This window comes from Phocoena phocoena, chromosome 1, assembly GCF_963924675.1.
Source record: "Phocoena phocoena chromosome 1, mPhoPho1.1, whole genome shotgun sequence".
NCBI lineage: Eukaryota > Metazoa > Chordata > Mammalia > Artiodactyla > Phocoenidae > Phocoena > Phocoena phocoena.
Window position 1 is genome coordinate 163,771,241 of NC_089219.1, and position 18,660 is coordinate 163,789,900.

The 18,660-nt window shown below is 39.6% G+C and overlaps 1 protein-coding gene across 4 annotated transcripts in view; it reads left to right on the top strand.

The window, feature by feature from the left end:
- LIN9 (lin-9 DREAM MuvB core complex component) overlaps nucleotides 1–18,660 on the top strand; it is a 110,607-nt gene that overhangs the window by 18,907 nt on the left and 73,040 nt on the right. For all 4 annotated transcript variants that reach the window (XM_065878058.1, XM_065878082.1, XM_065878068.1 and 1 more), the window contains 3 exons: nucleotides 2,517–2,650; nucleotides 4,143–4,268; nucleotides 14,814–14,971. In XM_065878058.1, the coding sequence (XP_065734130.1) occupies nucleotides 2,517–2,650; nucleotides 4,143–4,268; nucleotides 14,814–14,971 (418 nt within the window). The remainder of the gene's footprint in view (nucleotides 1–2,516; nucleotides 2,651–4,142; nucleotides 4,269–14,813; nucleotides 14,972–18,660) is intronic.

Sequence of the window (18,660 nt, forward strand, 5' to 3'; positions counted from 1 at the left end):
TTTTTTAAGCTTTTTAAAAAATGAAATGTAATTGACAACATTATATTAAGGTATACATGATGATTTCAGTATTTGTATGTATTGTGAAATGATCATCACAGTAAGTCTACTATAGTTAACGTCCATTACCATAGTTACAAAAATATTTTTCTTGTAGTGAGAACTTTAAAAATTTATTCTCTTAGCAACTTTCAGGTATACAGTATGGTATAGTCACCATTCTGTACATTACATCCTCATGACTTATTTATTTTACAACTGGAGGTTTGTATCTTTTGACCTTTCTTTATCCATTTCATTTGCCCCCCTACCCCTGTCTTTGGCAACCACCAGTCTGTTCTCTGTATCTACTGAGTTGGGTTTTTTGTGGGGAGGGAGGTAATTTTTTTTTAGGTCACACATACAAGTAAAATAATATGGTGTTTGTCTTTCTCTGTCTGACTTATTTCACTTAGCATAATGTCCTCAAGGCCTATCCATGTTGTCACAAATGGCAAGATTTCCTTCTTTTTTATGGCTGAATAATATTATATATATATATATATATTTATACACCACATTTTCTTCATTCGTCAGTGGATGCATAGGTTGTTTCCATGTCTTGGCTATTGTAAATAATAACTGCAGCAAACATGGGGCTGCATGTATCTTTTGGAGATAGTTCATTTCCTTTGGATAAACACCCAGAGTTAGAATTGCTGGATTATGTGGTACTTCTGTTTTTAATTTTTTGAGGAACCTCCATACTGTTTTGTGTACTGGCTGCACCGATTTACATTTCCAGCAACAGTTCACAGGGTTCTCTTTTCTCCACATGCTCTCCAACACTTGTTATTTCTTGCCTTTTTGATAATAGCCATTCTAACAGGTGTGAGGTTATATCTCACTGTGGCATTTGTCTGATGATTAGTGATGTTGAGCACCTTTTCATGTACCTGTTAGCCATTTGTGTCTTCTTTGGAAAAATGTCTATTCAGCGTCTCTGCCCATTTTTTAATCAGGTTGTCATTTTGTTGTTGAGTTCTATGAGTTTCTTACATACTTTGGGTATTAATTTCTTATCAGATATATGATTTGCAAACATTTTGTCTCATTCTGTAGCCTGCCTTTTCATTTTGTTGATTGTTTCTTTTGCGATGCAGAAGCTTTTTAGTTTGATGTAGTCCCACTTGTTGATTGTTGCTTCTGTTACCTTTGCTTTTGGTATCATCCCCAAAAAATCATTGCCAAGAACAGTGTCAAGGAGACTTTTCCCTATGTTTTCTTCTAGGAATTTTATGGTTTCAGGTGTTACATTTACAGCTTTAATCCATTTTGAGTTAAATTTTATGAGTGGTGTAAAACAGGAAGCCAGTTTTATTCTTTTGCACATGAAAACCATTTCCCAACACCATTTATCGAAGAGACTGTCTTTTCCTCATTGAGTATTCTTGGTTACCTTGTCAAATATCAGTTAACCATATATGCGTGCATTTATTTCTGGGCTCAATTCTGTTCCATTGCTCTAGTGTATCTGTTTTTTTTGTTTGTTTGTTTGTTTTTTTGTGATACGCGGGCCTCTCACTGTTGTGGCCTCTCCTGTTGCAGAGCACAGGCTCCGGATGTGCAGGCTCAGCGGCCATGGCTCACGGGCCCAGCCGCTCCATGGCATGTGGGATCTTCCTGGACCGGGACACGAACCCGCGTCCCCTGCATCGGCAGGCGGACTCTCAACCACTGCACCTCCAAGGAAACCCTAATGTGTCTGTTTTTATGCTAGTCCCATCGTGTTTTGATTACTGTAGCTTTGTAATATAGTTTATAATCAGGGAGCATGATGCCTCCAGCTTTGTTCTTTTTTCTCAAGATTACTTTGGCTATTCAGGTTTTTTTGTAGTTTCATAACAGTTTTAGTATTGCTTGTTCTATTTCTGTGAAAAATGCCATTGAAATTTTAATAGGGATTGCATTGAATCTGTAGATTGCTTTGGGTATTATGGACATTTTACAATATTCTTCCAATCCATGAGTACAGAACATCTTTCTAGACATTTTTAAAGTTCATACAAATGAGTGATATTTTCTTCAGGTTCTTTCTCTCACTCTCACTCTGTCTCTCACAATAGTGTCAGAGTCCTTACTTGTCTTTTCTGGACCTAGAACTCTAGAAAATTTTTCAAAAGTATCTTCTTCCCACATACCTAAATTGAAATTACACTGTAGTGCAAACATGGCGGGGGCAAATATTTCACCCTCCTTGTCAAAATATGTTATGAAATTGGAGTGTAGTGCAAACATGGCAGGGGCAAATATTTCACCCTCCTTGTCAAAATATGTTATGAAATTGGAGGCTTTAACTTTGTAAGAAATAATCAGAATGTATATTTGTTAAATAATAACAAAAATTTTCATTTTGTATATTGTTGAATCTTTTTGAGTACCTACCATAATCTGGCTTTTTACAAATGTATTCACTGTTATAGATGTTCATTTTTACTTAATGGAACTGTAATTAATCTCTTTTTTTTATTGTACAGAAATTTACAGCAACAATGTCAACACCAGATAAGAAGGCCTCACAGAAGATTGGTTTTCGATTACGTAACTTACTCAAGCTTCCCAAAGCACATAAGTGGTGCATATATGAGTGGTTCTACTCAAATATAGATAAGTATGTATCATGGCTCATATCACAAGTATCATTTGAACCAGAAGTTTAAGATTTTCAAATGTTAAAAGCCTCAACCTGGGCTTCCCTGGTGGCGCAGTGGTTGAGAGTCTGCCTGCTGATGCAGGGGACACAGGTGCGTGCCCCAGTCTGGGAGGATCCCACACGCCGCGGAGCAGCTGGGCCCGTGAGCCATGGCCGCTGAGCCTGTGTGTCCAGAGCCTGTCCTCCGCAACGGGAGAGGCCGCAGCAGTCAGAGGCCCGCATACCACAAAAAAAAAAAAAATCTTTCAAAGCCTCAACCTTTTCTAGAGGTCTATTTTGATTCTATTTTTTTCCTGAATTTCTTTTTCTATTCCTCATTCTAGTTTGATCCATTTCCATTTTTCATAGTTTTCTTCCCTCCTCCCCCTTTTGGGGAAGAAGTTGTTATATGTTTTTCTGAAAAATCAAATGAAAGTATAATCTCAATATTATAATTTACAAAGACTGTGGAGTGGAGATACCCTAAAAACAAAGCACCATTATTTGCAGTGAATGGAACTTGTTTTATAAATCTCGAGATTTTAAATGCTAGTGTAATAGTAGAGAAACAGTTATTAATGGTAAAAGTGATTCAGGAAGATTTTAATGAGTCTTTCTATTTGGGGGATGATATTCATGCATTTTAGTTATATGTAAATGTTTAAATAGAACATAGTAAGAGGTTTGGGTGAAATCCAATTATTCAACAACAGAATTTATTAAGGAAAAATTCTGATTTCTCATCCACCACAATCTAATCTTATCTAATCCATGCCAGTCAGTGGTGCTTGCTTTGCTGACTGCTTATCTTTATTTCCTTTCTCTGCTTTCACCAGTTGCATACTCTGAACCTTGTGAATCTCATGAACATTCATATTTAAGCCCAAGACATTTCATGTGTCATTGCTGAGACTGGTTCCTGGTTTCCCAAACTCATGAATAAAATTGTTTTATTTTTATCCACAAATTTTTTCATAGGCTTAAGACAGCTCTCAGGGTGTCCTGGTATGATCCGAGTCCTCAATTTCCCAAGAACTAATCTAACCCTCTGGAGTCCCCCAGTTTTCTAAAACGAATTTACTCTCAAAGAGAACTCCCTGGTGATGATATTACTTTTGGGACAAAGATACTTTGTAGCTAACATTGTTTATCCTCACCAGATATAATGATAATGCCAAGATAACCTCTGGAAGGATAGACTCCTATAGGAGATTTTTAACAAAAATCAGTGTCTCTTGGAGTCTCAAGCACAGACAGTATTTCTTGAGTAACTTTTACACATTATTTGTTTCATAAATGCAAAGGATCTAGTTTAATTTTAACACTTGGAATTTGTGCCTGTTTTGGGTAGAGGTGAAAGTTTGGCATCTTGTGATTAATATGTTGAAAATTGGAATGCATATTTTGAATTTTATGGCTCTTAAGTAACACATTGTATATTAACTATTAAAATACCATTTCTGTTTTACAGACCACTTTTTGAAGGCGACAATGACTTCTGTGTTTGTCTAAAGGAATCTTTTCCTAATTTGAAAACAAGAAAGTTAACAAGAGTAGAATGGGGAAAAATCAGGCGGCTTATGGGGAAACCACGGAGGTAAATATAATGTTTTTATTTAAAATAAAATTAATAAATTAGTTGGTAGTATCATTACCATATTGACTTCTTCATCTTCACAAGGACTAGTACCAAAACACAACTTTCCAGAATAGTTATATGTTAAATATATCCTACTGACCAACATTAATGTAGGCGCTTTTTATACTTATGCATCTTATAATTAAATGCACAATTTCATTTTTGTTTAGGTCACAGGCTTTGAACATAATTTTGTTATATTATCTATGCTCCACTACGTTCCAAAAAATATTTAAGAATGCACTAAAAATCATTTAATGAAGCTATAAGGTTATGCATACATTGTTTTTTTATCCTTTGAAATTTTAATTTTTTAGTGAAAACAAAGAATTAAACAATTGTGAACTTTATTAACATTTTGTGGTGTGACAAACATAAATACGTTTTATAATTTCTAGAAACATGCTATTTCATAGTACAATCTTTTTTTTTTTAAAACATCTTTATTGGAGTATAATTGCTTTACAATGGTGTGTTAGTTTCTGCTTTATAACAAAGTGAATCAGTTATACATATACGTGTGTTCCCATATCTCTTCCCTCTTGCGTCTCCCTCCCTTCCACCCTCCCCATCCCAACCCTCTAGGTGGTCACAAAGCACCGAGCTGATTTCCCTGTGCTATGCAGCTGCTTCCCACTAGCTATCTATTTTATGTTTGGTAGTGTATATATGTCCGTGCCACTCTCTCACTTTGTCACAGCTTACCCTTGCCCCTCCCCATATCCTCAAGTCCATTCTCTAGTAGGTCTGTGTCTTTATTCCTGTCTTACCCCTAGGTTCTTCATGACATTTTTTTTTCTTAAGTTCCATATATATGTGTCAGCATACAGTATTTGTCTTTCTCTTTCTGACTTACTTCACTCTGTATGACAGACTCTAGGTCCATCCACCTCATTACAAATAGCTCAATTTCGTTTCTCTAGGTGCAAGGTTAGGTTGTTAGGTTACGTTGTTTATTTGAGATGTTTCCTGTTTCTTAAGGTAGTATTGTATTGCTATAAACTTCCCTCTTAGAACTGCTTTTGCTGCATCCCATAGGTTTTGGGTTGTCGTGTCTCCATTGTCATTTGTTTCTAGGTATTTTTTGATTTCCTCTTTGATTTCTTCAGTGATCACTTCGTTATTAAGTAGTGTGTTGTTTAGCCTCCATGTGTTTGTATTTTTTACAGATCTTTTCCTGTAATTGATATCTAGTCTGATAGCGTTGTGGTCAGAAAAGATACTTGATACAATTTCAATTTTCTTAAATTTACCAAGGCTTGATTTGTGACCCAAGATATGATCTATCCTGGAGAATGTTCCATGAGCACTTGACAAAAATGTGTATTCTGTTGTTTTTGGATGGAATGTCCTATAAATATCAATTAAGTCCATCTTGTTTAATGTATCATTTAAAGCTTGTGTTTCCTTATTTATTTTCATTTTGGATGATCTGTCCATTGGTGAAAGTGGGGTATTAAAGTCCCCTACTATGAATGTGTTACTGTCGATTTCCCCTTTTATGGCTGTTAGTATTTGCCTTATGTATTGAGGTGCTCCTATGTTAGTTGCATAAATATTTACAATTGTTAAATCTTTTTCTTGGATCGATCCCTTGATCATTATGTAGTGTCCTTCTTTGTCTCTTCTAATAGTCTTTATTTTATTTAGTATTTTTTTTTTTCGGTACGCGGGCCTCTCACCATTGTGGCCTCTCCCGTTGTGGAGCACAGGCTCCAGACGCACAGGCCCAGCAGCCATGGCTCACAGGCCCAGCCGCTCCGCGGCATGTGGGATCCTCCCAGACCAGGGCATGAACCCGCGTCCCCTGCATCGGCAGGCAGATTCCCAACCACTGCGCCACCAGGGAAGCCCTAGTCTTTATTTTAAAGTCTGTTTTGTCTGATATGAGAATTGCTACTCCAGCTTTCTTTTGGTTTCTATTTGCATGGAATATCTTTTTCCATCCCCTCACTTTCAGTCTGTGTCTCTAGGTCTGAAGTGGGTCTCTTGTAGACAGCATATATATGGGTCTTGTTTTTGTATCCATTCAGCCAGTCTGTGTCTTTTGGTGTGAGCATTTAATCCATTTACATTTAAGGTAATTATCAATATGTATGTTCCTATTCCCATTTTCTTAATTGTTTTGGGTTTGTTATTATAGGTCTTTTCCTTAACTTGTGTTTCTTGTCTAGAGAAGATCCTTCAGCATTTGTTGTAAAGCTGGTTTGGTGGTGCTGAACTCTCTCAGCTTTTGCTTGTCTGTAAAGGTTTTAATTTCTCCATCAAATCTGAATGAGATCCTTGCTGGGTAGAGTAATCTTGGTTGTAGGTTTTTCTCCTTCATCACTTTAAATATGTCCTGCCAGTCCCTTCTGGCTTGCAGAGTTTCTGCTGAAAGATCAGCTGTTAACCTTATGGGGATTCCCTTGTGTGTTATTTGTTGTTTTACCCTTGCTGCTTTTAATGTTTTCTTTGTATTTAATTTTTGACCGTTTGATTTATATGTGTCTTGGCATGTTTCTCCTTGGATTTATCCTGTATGGGACTCTCTGTGCTTCCTGGACTTGATTAACTATTTCCTTTCCCATATTAGGGAAGTTTTCAACTATAATCTCTTGAAATATTTTCTCAGTCTCTTTCTTTTTCTTTTCTTCTTCTGGAACTCCTATAATTCGAATGTTGGTGCATTTAATGTTGTCCCAGAGGTCTCTGAGACTGTCCTCAGTTCTTTTCATTCTTTTTTCTTTATTCTGCTCTGCAGTAGTTATTTCCACTATTTTATCTTCCAGGTCACTTATCCGTTCTTCTGCCTCAGTTATTCTGCTATTGATCCCTTCTAGAGTATTTTTAACTTCATTTATTGTGTTGTTCATCGTTGCTTGTTTCATCTTTAGTTCTTCTAGGGCCTTGTTAAATGTTTCTTGCATTTTCTCTATTCTATTTCCAAGATTTTAGATCATCTTTACTATCATTATTCTGAATTCTTTTTCAGGTAGACTTTCTATTTCCTCTTCATTTGTTAGGTCTGGTGGGTTTTTATCTTGCTCCTTCATCTGCTGTGTGTTTTTCTGTCTTCTCATTTTGCTTATCTTACTGTGTTTGGGGTCTCCTTTTTGCAGGCTGCAGGTTCATAGTTCCCGTTGTTTTTGGTGTCTGTCCCCAGTGGCTAAGGTTGGTTCAGTGGGTTGTGTAGGCTCCCTGGTGGAGGGGACTAGTGCCTGTGTTCTAGTGGATGAGGCTGGATCTTGTCTTTCTGGTGGGCATGTCCACATCTGGTGGTGTGTTTTGGGGTGTCTGTGGACTTACTATGATTTTAGGCAGCCTCTCTGCTAATGGGTGGGGTTGTGTTCCTGTCTTGCTAGTTGTCTGGCATAGGGTATCCAGAACTGTAGCTTGCTGGTCGTTGAGTGTAGCTGGGTGTTGGTGTTGAGATGGAGATCTCTGGGAGATTTTTGCCGTTTGATATTACATGGAGCTGGGAGGTCTCTTGTGGACCAGTGTCCTGAAGTTGGCTCTCCCACCTCATAGGCACAGCACTGACTCCTGGCTGCAGCACCAAGAGCCTTTCATCCCCACGGCGCAGAATAAAAGGGAGAAAAAGTAGAAAGAAAGAGGATAAAAGAAAATAAAGTAAGGTAAAAGAAAATAAAGTTACTAAAATAAAAAATTATTAAGAAAAAAAATTTTTTTAAGTAAAAAAAAAAGAACAAAACGGATGGATAGAACCCTAGGACAAATGGTGAAAGCAAAGCTATACAGACAGAATATCACACAGAAGCATACACACTCACAAAAAGAGGAAAAGGGGAAAAAATAATAAATCTTGCTCTCAAAGTCCACCTCTTCAATTTGTTATGATTGGTTGTCTATTCCGGTATTCCACAGATGCAGGGTACATCAAGTTGACTGTGGAGATTTAATCTGTTCCTCCTGAGGCTGCTGGGAGGGATTTCCCTTTCTCTTCTTTGTTCGCACAGCTCCCGGGGCTCAGCTTTGGATTTGGCCCCGCCTCTGCGTGTAGGTCGCTGGAGGGCGTCTGTTCTTTGCTCAGACAGGACGGGGTTAAAGGAGCCGCTGATTGGGGGCTCTGGCTCACTCAGGCTGCAGGGAGGGAGGGGTATGGGGTGCGGGACGAGCCTGCGGCGGCAGAGGCCAGCGTGACGTTGCACCAGCCTGAGGCGCACCGTGCGTTCTCCCAGGGAAGTTGTTCCTGGATCCCGGGACCCTGGCAGAGGCGGGCTGCACAGGCTCCCCGGTAGCGGGGTGTGGATAGTGACCTGTGCTCGCACACAGGCTTCTTGGTGGCGGCAGCAGCAGCCTTAGCGTCTCATGCCCGTCTCTGGGGTCCGCGCTGTTAGCCGCGGCTCGCACCCGTGTCTGAAACTCTTTTAAGCAGCGCTCTTAATCCCCTCTCCTCGAGCACCAGGAAACGAAGAGGGAAGAAAAAGTCTCTTGCCTCTTCGGCAGCTCCATTCCCGGACTCCCTCCCGGCTAGCCATGGCGCACTACCGCCTTCCGGCTGTGTTCACGCAGCCAGTCCTCTACCTGGGCTCCTACCGAAGCCCAAGCCTCAGCTCCCAGCTCCGCCTGCCCCGGCGGGTGAGCAGACAAGCCTCTCGGGCTGGTGAGTGCTGGTCGGCACCGATCCTCTGTGCGGGAATCTCTCGCTTTGCCCTCCGCAACCCTGTGGCTGCGCTCTCCTCCGCGGCCCCGGAGCTCCCTTCTTCCGCCGCCCGCAGTCTCCACCCGCAAGGGGGCTGCTAGTGTGTGGAAACCTTTCCTCCTTCCCGGCTCCCTCCCACTGGTGCAGGTCCCATCCCTATTCTTTTGTCTCTGTTTATTCTTTTTTCTTTTGTCCTACCCACGTTCGTGGGGGAGTTTCTTGCCTTTTGGGAGGTCTGAGGTCTTCTGCCAGCGTTCAGTAGGTGTTCTGTAGTAGTTATTCCACATGTAGATGTATTTCTGATGTATCTTTGGGGAGGAAGGTGATCTCTGCGTCTTACCCTTCTGCCATCTTCCCCCTCTCTCCCCGCATACATTGTTATTACCTTTTGTAAAACTCTTTTTATCACCTCAAGAGCCTTTCCACAAATGCATGTTTTACTTTATGTAGAAACAAATCAAGTGAATGTATCCAATATGTTACTTCCTGAGAATTACTTTTCGTGTTAAACTGCTTTTCCTTTTCTAGTGTTCTCTTGCTTTCTTAACACATCAGAAAACTTTATATTACTTTTGAGAGAAATTTTGCAATATACTACATCATTAGTCTCATGTCTGTCTGCCTAGTAAAAGCATGTGTAAGACTTTTTCAGTTTAAATGGTGGGGAAATTCAGAGAAGACTTGGAATTATAAAGTGACTTGGACAAGTAGGTATGGAATTTAGTTTTCCTGATTTCTGTAGATAGTAATGAAATTCAAGGAGAACTTTTCATTGAACTGGTAATATTTTATTTTATCCCTTGTATGGAAAGATGACATTGCTGCTGATGTTTTAAATATCTCCCTCATTTATAAGAACAAATCAAAATGTGATATGTTAGTGTGTTTCATACAGGTAATTTATGGTCTTTGTTAATTACTTTAGGCCATTTGGGGGCTTTTTGCTGTGACTTTACATGTTTGAGTAAATTAAGCCACACTGTTTCTAATTATTGTCAGAATGAGATATTAGTCACACCTTATTTTATTGTTTAGTTATAATTCTGCAGTTTGTCATAATATTTCTAATATAATATTTCATAAAATATAATATTTCATAAAATCATAATATTCCTCTTATTAATTTATCCTTTCTTATGTTACCATAACATTGTTGAATTTTATAGTCCTTTACTTCATCAAGGTAAATTAATAGTTGAAATGAAGTCTTTATTTTCAACAAAAGTTTATAGTTTTTCTTTTCTCTGAGGAAGTTGAGGTACACTACAAATTATTGATACAATGTACTTTTCCAAATATCCTAAAAAAAAGGTAAAGTAAAATACCAAGAAGGAGCTTAACAGGAAATGTGCAGGAGACAAATGAGGAAATGGGAAGACATAGATGATCTTGGATTAGGATACGCAGCATTCTAAAATCAGTCCCAATAAAAATATCAGTAGGCCCGCCCCTTTTTTTTACTTTAAACTAGATCAATTAATTCTAAAATTCACATATAAGAGGAGAAATCAAGCAGGAAGATCCAGGAAAATTCTGAAGAAGCAAGGTAATAAAGGGAGACTATGTAGTATCATACATACATATGTAGTATGTATTATCACCTATTAAAATAGATATAATGTGATCATAATCAAAATGGTGTTGTAGTGGTACATGCATAGAAAGATGAATTAAAAAGGAGAGAAAAAAAAAAGGAGAGAAAGCCCATGAAACTAACACAACATTGTAAATCAACTATACTCCAATAAAATTAAAACTAAAAAAAAAAGAGAAAGTCCAGATAGAATCAAAGATGTCTATAGGAATTTAATACATGATAACAGTGGTTGCATCTCAAGCACATAGGGAGAGAGGGGTTAAATTACTTATTTAATGGATACTGAGACCACTCGGAAGCAATCTAAGAAAACAAGTTGGTTTCATATCTCATACTTTATACCAGGAAACATTTGAAAAGGATCAGAGATTCACATTTTTAAAATGAAACAGTAAAACCACTAGGGGAACCTGTAGGAGAGTTTTGCTTAATCTTGAATTGGAGAAGATCTTTCTAACAGGCCCCAAAGTTAGGAACCATAAAAGAAAATATCGATAAATTTGACTTCATAAAAATGAAAACATTTTGCATTGCCCCCCTACAGAAAATCCATAAACAAAGTCAAAAGACAATAACAGAAATATTTATAATTCTTACAACAAAGGACTAATTTCCAAATATATGAAGAACTATGTATGAATCAATTAAAAAAAGTCAAATAACCTATAATAAAAGTGTCTGTTTATATGACAGTACATAAGAAAGGAAAAAGAAATGGCTCTTCTGAACAGATGAAGACAGTTCAATCTTACTCATAGTGAGAAGTATAAAATCAAATATAAAATCAGAATACTGTTTTTAACTATCAGATCAATGGAGTTCATAAAGTTTTAATATGTTGGGTTTGGCAATGGTGTGGTGAAAAAGTCACTATTGGTGGTGAGAGATTAAATTTATATAACCTCTGTGGAGGGCAATTTGGTAACATCTGTCAAATTTTCAAATTTCCATACCCTGTAACCTAGTACTTTTGCGAATTTAGATCACAGAAATACTTGTACATGGGTAAAATGACACGTACAGTAGTATTTGTAGAAGCAAAAGATTGGCAAAAACCTGTGTCCATAAATAGAGGAATGATTAATTAAAGTATGGTACCTCAAAATAGTAGAAAACTCTGAAATCATTTAACTTAAAATCAGAGGAAGTTGGACTTCCCTGGAGGCCCAGGGGTTAAGACCCTGCGCTTCCATTGCAGCGGTCGCAGGTTCAATCCCTAGTCGGGGAACCAGCATCCCGCATGCTGTGTGGTGTGACCAAAAAAACCCACCAAAAAACAGAGGAGTTTTCTAATGTACTGATATAGAAGTGATTGCTAAGATACTTTAAGAAAGCAAAATACACAACAGAGCATATTGTAGCTATTTGGGGAAAATAAGAAGGGAACATAAGCAGTTTTTGCTTGTATATTCCTAAAGTATCAATGAAGGGCATGTAGAAAACTTACAGTCATGATCCTCTGGAAGACAGGAAACCGAGGGACAGAGGTATTAAGAGTTTTCAGTGCCTTTTGAACCTTTTAAATTAGAAGCCTATGAATGTATTAACTATGCAAAAATACTATTTCAATAAAATTTGATTGCTGAAAGTGTATATTATATCCAGAATGTATGAAGAACTCTGAAAATTCAGTATTAAGAATCAAACGGGGGCTTCCCTGGTGGCGCAGTGGTTGAGAATCCGCCTGCTGATGCAGGTGACACGGGTTCGTGCCCCGGTCCAGGAAGATCCCACATGCCGCGGAGTGGCTGGGCCCGTGAGCCATGGCCGCTGAGCCTGCACGTCCGGAGCCTGTGCTCTGCAACGGGAGAGGCCACAACAGTGAGAGGCCCGCATACCGCAAAAAAAAAAAAAAAAAAAAAAAAAAAGAATCAAACGGGAATTCCCTGGTGGTCCAGTGATTAGGGCCCCATGCTTCCACTGCAGGGCACCCCTGGTTGGGGAACTAGAATCCTCATGCTGCATGGCACAGCTGGAAAAAAAAAATCAAACAGCCCATTGAACAAATTGGCAAAAGATTTGAACAGATGATTCACCAATGATATAAGAATATCAAATAAACCAATGAGAGGATATTCAACATAATTAGTCATTAGAAAAATGCAAATTAAAACCAGTGTTGAAAATTTACTAGACCAAGCCTACCATGTGTTGGTGAGGCTATGGGGAAACTTGTACACCGCTGATGGGAATATAAAATTGTATAACCACTTTGAAAAAACTGTTTGGCAGTTCCTTTCTTTCTTTTTTAAAAGACTTAATTTTTTAAGAGTCGTTTTAGGTTTACAACAAAATTGAGAGGAAGATACAGAGATTTCCGATTTACTGCCCCCCGCCCACATACATAGCCTCCTCCGCTATCAGTGTCCTCCGTTAGAGTGGTGCATTTGTGACAGCTGATGAGCCTGCACCAACACATCATAACCACCCAAAGTCCATAGTTTCCATTAGAGTTCGCTCTTGGTATTATACCTTCTGTGGGTTTTGACAAATATTTAGTGACATATATCTATCATTATTATATTTTACAGAGTATTTTCATTGCCCTAAAAATCCTCTGTGTTCTACCAATTCACCCCTCTCCGCATCCCCACAACTGCTGGCAACCACTGATATTTTTATTGTCTTCATAGCTTTGCATTTTCCAGAGTGTCATGTATTGGGATCACACAGAATGTAACCTTTTTAGATTGGCTTCTTTCACTTGGTAATATGCATTCAGGTTCCTCCGTGTCTTTTCATGATTTGATAGCTCATTCTTTTTGGTACTGAATAATACTCCATTCTCTGGATGTACCAGTTTGTTTATTCATTTACCTACTGAAGAATGTCTTAGTTGATTCCAAGTTTTAGCAATTATGAATAAAGATTCTGTAAACATCTATGCAGATTTTTGTGTGGATATAAGTTTTCAACTCATTTGAGTAAAAACCAAGGAGCATGATTGTTGGATTTTATGGTAAGAGTATATTTAGTTTTGTAAGAAACTACCGAACTGTCTTCCATTTTGCATTCCACTAGAAATGAATGAATTCCTGTTGTTCCACATCCTCACCAGCATTTGAAGTTGTCCATGTTCCAGATTTTAGCAATTTAATAAGTGTGTAGTGATATCTCATTTAATTTTCATTTCCCTGGTGGCATATAGTGTGGAGCATCTTTTCATATGTTTATTTGCTAATTGTATATCTTCTTTGGTGATATTTGGATTCTTTGATTTTTTAAAGTGTTAAACACACATTGACCGTATGACCCAGCCCTTCTACTACTTTAATCAAGAGAAATGAAAGCACATGTTTGTACAGAAGCCCACACACAGATGATCGTATCAACTTTGTCGTAATAGCCAAAACCTGGAAATAACCCATAAGTCCACTAACAGGTGAATGGATAAACAAATGGTGCTATATCCATAGAATAGGATGTGTCACAATAAAAAGAAATGAACCACTGATACATACACCAATATGGACAAATCTTAGAATAATTATGCTGAATGAAAGAAGCCTGAAGAAAGAGTATATACTAGATGATTCCATTTATATAAAACTTTAGAAGATATAAACTTAATACAGAAAGCAACTTAGTGATTGCTTGAGAAGTAGGAGTATAGAAATGAGAGGAAGCAAAGGAAGGATAGTAAAGTGGCACAAGGAAACTTTAGGGGGCTGATTAATGTCTTTGTATGTTCATTATCTTGACTGTAGTGACATGGATGTATATTTCGTGGCCTGAAAGCTTTGTTTTAAATACCTTTGGTTTATCCTAGAATTTGAAAATAGAAATATGACAGGCCCTAAAGGTAAGAGTATATTCAGTATACATACTTCAAGACAGGAAATATGATTAAAAGTTTACACGGTGGCAAGTCTCATCTTTAATTCCTGTACAGATAGGTTCACTGGGTCACAGGGAAAATATCATGTTCTTTTGAATAGAGTATTGAAACTGAACATTGTTCTTAAGAGGAGACCTGGGATCCAGGTGCAGTTTTGTCAAAGGATGGTGAACAAATCCTCCTGCTTTGAGGAAGGAATAATCTAGACTTGCTTATGTATCTTTCAGTCTTGCAAGGTCCTGTTCTTAAAAAGATATAAAGGTAATTTACTTTTGAAGAGAAAATTATTATTGCTAAACCCATTTTTAAATATAGTACTTAAAAGAATGAGAAGAATAAAGGGAGTAGTGAGATGAGTGGCCTGACTTGAAGTTTTTATATAGGACAGTTATCAGTTTATATGATTTTTATAATTTATTCTAGATGTTCTTCTGCATTTTTTGAGGAAGAGAGATCAGCATTAAAACAGAAACGGCAGAAAATAAGGCTCTTACAACAAAGGAAAGTTGCGGATGTTTCACAGTTCAAGGATCTCCCAGATGAAATTCCTTTGCCCCTGGTTATTGGAACCAAAGTTACAGGTAGGTGAAGATAAGCTTATTACTATTTTGACTTGCAGTTTTTCACCAAGATAACGTTTATTAGACAAATGGCTTTTATATTAGAAAGCTTAAACTATAATTCTATAGCAATATTCTGTAGAGGTTACTGTTTCTTAATCTGTGAAGTCTGTTTTTTAAAGAAATTGGATAAAAGTGTACCTTTTCAAAGCAGTGTCTGCCACAACGTAAACTAAAGCAAACTGCCACAAAGATGAAATTTAAAATAAGTATAATGTTTAAATTTTAAACATTTTGAATTCTGTTTTTGCTTCCACTCATTGATTTTCTTTTCTAACCATTTTTACCCGGTTAGTTCACAAACACCATTGTTCTTGTGATCTTTGAGTTTAGAAGTACTCCATTTCTAATGACTGAATAAAACTAAATTATTCAGTAGGTAGTTTTGTAAAGATGTAAATTCTGTCCATTTGTAGGTGGTGATTCTATGTGTTCACTTCAGTTACAACACTGAGGGAAATTACCACCAAAACCTCAAGTTTAAGTTAATCCTTAATAATTTGGTGATCTAAAATTACAATTTATATAATACAAGAAATAACAAGGTGTTACGTGGGTAGGTAGGGTAGTAATAGTACTGGAAGAGTTTGAAAAATGGTTGGATTAATCAGAGAATATTTTCTGGAGGAAAGGGAACATTGAATTACATATTTATATTATTTTTTTCTGGATATAAAAGTGGTACATGTTTCCATTATATTGTAAAAATGGGTAATGAAAGGAAAGGTAGATAATAAGGAAGAGACTGTGTCATGCATATAAAATGCATTTGGAAAAGAGAAGAATGCATTTAGTCATAACCTACCATGTATAGAAGTTACAGATGATATATATGGTCTCTCTCTTTACAAAATTAGTCTGGGAGTGGGGGTGGAGATAGAGTGAGGGAGAGATAGCATTCCTGAAAAAATATATTCGTTCTAAAAACCCCATAAAATTAAGTACAAAGTCTACAATATAACTACTAATCAGAGAAATGCTGGCGTGAATAGAGTGACACGTAGACCCAATTAGGAAATCCTTAAAAGTTAAGTGCTACAGCATTTAAGGATTGGCAGTATTATTTGATAAGACTGAAAATTTTACAGTGTCAGTAAGTAGGTACTTATGTCACAATGCAGAATAGGTGGGACTGGATATGTCAAGATATGAGAAAAGTTTGTAGGAGTCAACTACTAGAGCTTTTGAAGGTTTCTGTTTGGTTTAGAGGAGGTGTCAGCATATAATAAAAAATTATTAAACCTATGAAGAAACATTAAAATAGGTTCTGTAGTAAAGACCAAAAGCAATCAATAGAAAACAGATGGTGGGATGACTCAGATACTGGAATTAGTTTCAAAATATCTATTATAAAACATGTTCAAGAACTTAAATGTAAATATAGTCATAATTAATGGGGATATCACAGTAGATAGATGGAAATTACTTAGATAAAACACATTTAAAATTGAAAAGTATAGTGTCTGAAAAGAAAAATTCTGAATGGGCTTAAAAGCGTATTGGAAACAGCAAAACCAAGGGTAAGTGAACTTCAGAATAAATCAGTATAAATGATCCATTGTGAAAGCATGGAGGAAAAAATGGAAAAAACATTAATAGAGCCTCAGAGACCTGTGGGACAATATTATGCAAATAACATACATGTAATTAGTGTTCTTAAAAGGAGAAGAAAGGCACAATGGCATGTGGGGAAAAAAAGACGATTTTTTCTTTCAGTTTTTTCGAGATATAGTTGACATACACACTGTAAAGTGTAGGTCATAATGATTTGACATGCATCCATTACATTTGCCGACCTTGGAGAAGTGACCTCTTGTGGGAGACCTCCTGTGCTTCCCAGCAGCGCACTCCCCTCCGGTCACCAGAGCTGTGTGCTCTAGGGGTGCCCCCCGTGTGCGCTGCCTGGGTCCTTCTGTTGTGGTGGCCTGACTACTGTGGGCAGTCTGATAGGTGTGGCTGGCCCTCCTTCAGGTTGGTTGCTAGGCCCTGCCTCGTGGAAGGCTTCCGTCTGTGGGCTGGGGCACAAGGTGGCTGGCTGCAGGAGTGAGTGGGGGGTTCCTGGGACTAGTACTGGCCCACTGGTGGTTGGAGCTGGGCTCGGGGTGTGTGGTTGCAGGCTGGGGTCCCAGATCTAGTGCTCGTGGGTGCGCTAGTTCCTGGCATGGCTGTCTGTAGGGGCCTGGGATATCCCAAAGCTGGTTATCAGCCCGCTGGTTAGTGGAGCTGGGTCCTGAGGCTGCTGGCTGAGGGGCCCAGTATGTCTGGTGGCCTGCTGTCAGCCTGCTGGTTGGCAGGCCAGAGCCCCTGCTATTCCCTGGGCTAGTGTCCCATCACTGGTGGACAGGAGCAGTTCCTGGGGCGGCTAGCTGAGGGGCCCAAGGCGTCCCAGAGCTGGCATTAGCCTGCTGGTGGGTGGGACTAGGGCTCAGTGGGTCTTGGAGCTAGTGCAGGCCTGCTGGTCTGTGGGCTGCATCCAGACACAGCAGGCTGTAGGTCTGTGGTGGTCCTGGGGCTGCTGTCCACCCAGTGGTGGGTGCGACAGGGCGCAGGGGATCAGATCCTTGCGCTGGTGCCAGCCCCCTTGTAGGCAGAGCTGGGTCCTGGGTTCTCTAGCCGCAGGGCCTGGTGTCCGCCCACTGGTGGGCAGGGCTGAGGCCCAGGGAGTCCCCAGGCTGGTACCCACCCACTGGTGGGTGAGCCCGGGTCCTGGGGCTAGTGCCGGCTCACTGGTGGGTGGAGCCAGTCCCAAAGTCTCTGGCTGCAGGGCCCTGGAACTCCCTGAGTTAGTGCGTTGGTCTCTGTTGTGCGGGGCGAGGACCCAGTGGCTGGTGCCTGCCCAGTTGTGGGTGAGGCTGATCCTGGGGCTAATGCTGGCTCACTTGTGAGCAAAGCCAGGTCCCAGGGTCTCTGGTGCAGGGCCCTGGGGACCTGGAACTAGTGAGGCTCGTTGGTGTCAGTGGCCGGTCCTGGGCCCTCTGGTGGATAAGTCCAGGTCCTGAAGCGGCTATGGGCTCAGGGGCTCCCAGCCAGGCCAGCTGGTGGGTGGGGCTGTGTCCCCGCCCAGCCAGCTGCTTGGCCTGAGGTGTCCCATTACTGGTGCAGACAGGCTGCTGGGCGGGGCCGAGTCCCAGCCCTAATAAGCTAGAAGGAGGATTAAAAAATGGCGCTTGCCAGCACCAGTGTCCTCGTGGTTGAACAAGCTCCCAGAAATGGCTGCCACAAGTGTCTCTTTCCCCCCGGTAAGCTCCACTTGGCTCCTGCCTCTCAGGGAGGCTCTCCAAGATCAGCAGGTGGGTCTAACCGAGGCGCCTTTTGAACTACTGCTTCTGCTCTGCGTCCTAGAGCTTGTAAGATTTTGTATGCACCCTTTAAGAATGGAGTCTATTTCCCATAGCCCTCTGGCTCTCCCGAATGTAAGCCCTGCTGGCCTTCAAAGGAAGGTGTTCTGGTGTTTGTCGTCCTATTGCAGGACTTCCAGTTTGGAGAGCCCCACGTGGGGTTCAGATCCCTTGCTCCTTGGGGAGAACCTCTACAATTGTTATTATCCTCCCCTTTGTGGAGGTATTGTTCTTGACTATACTGTGTCTCTGCCCCTCCTACCTGTCCGGTCGTGGTTCCTTTGCATCTTTAGTTGTAGAAGATCATTTTTG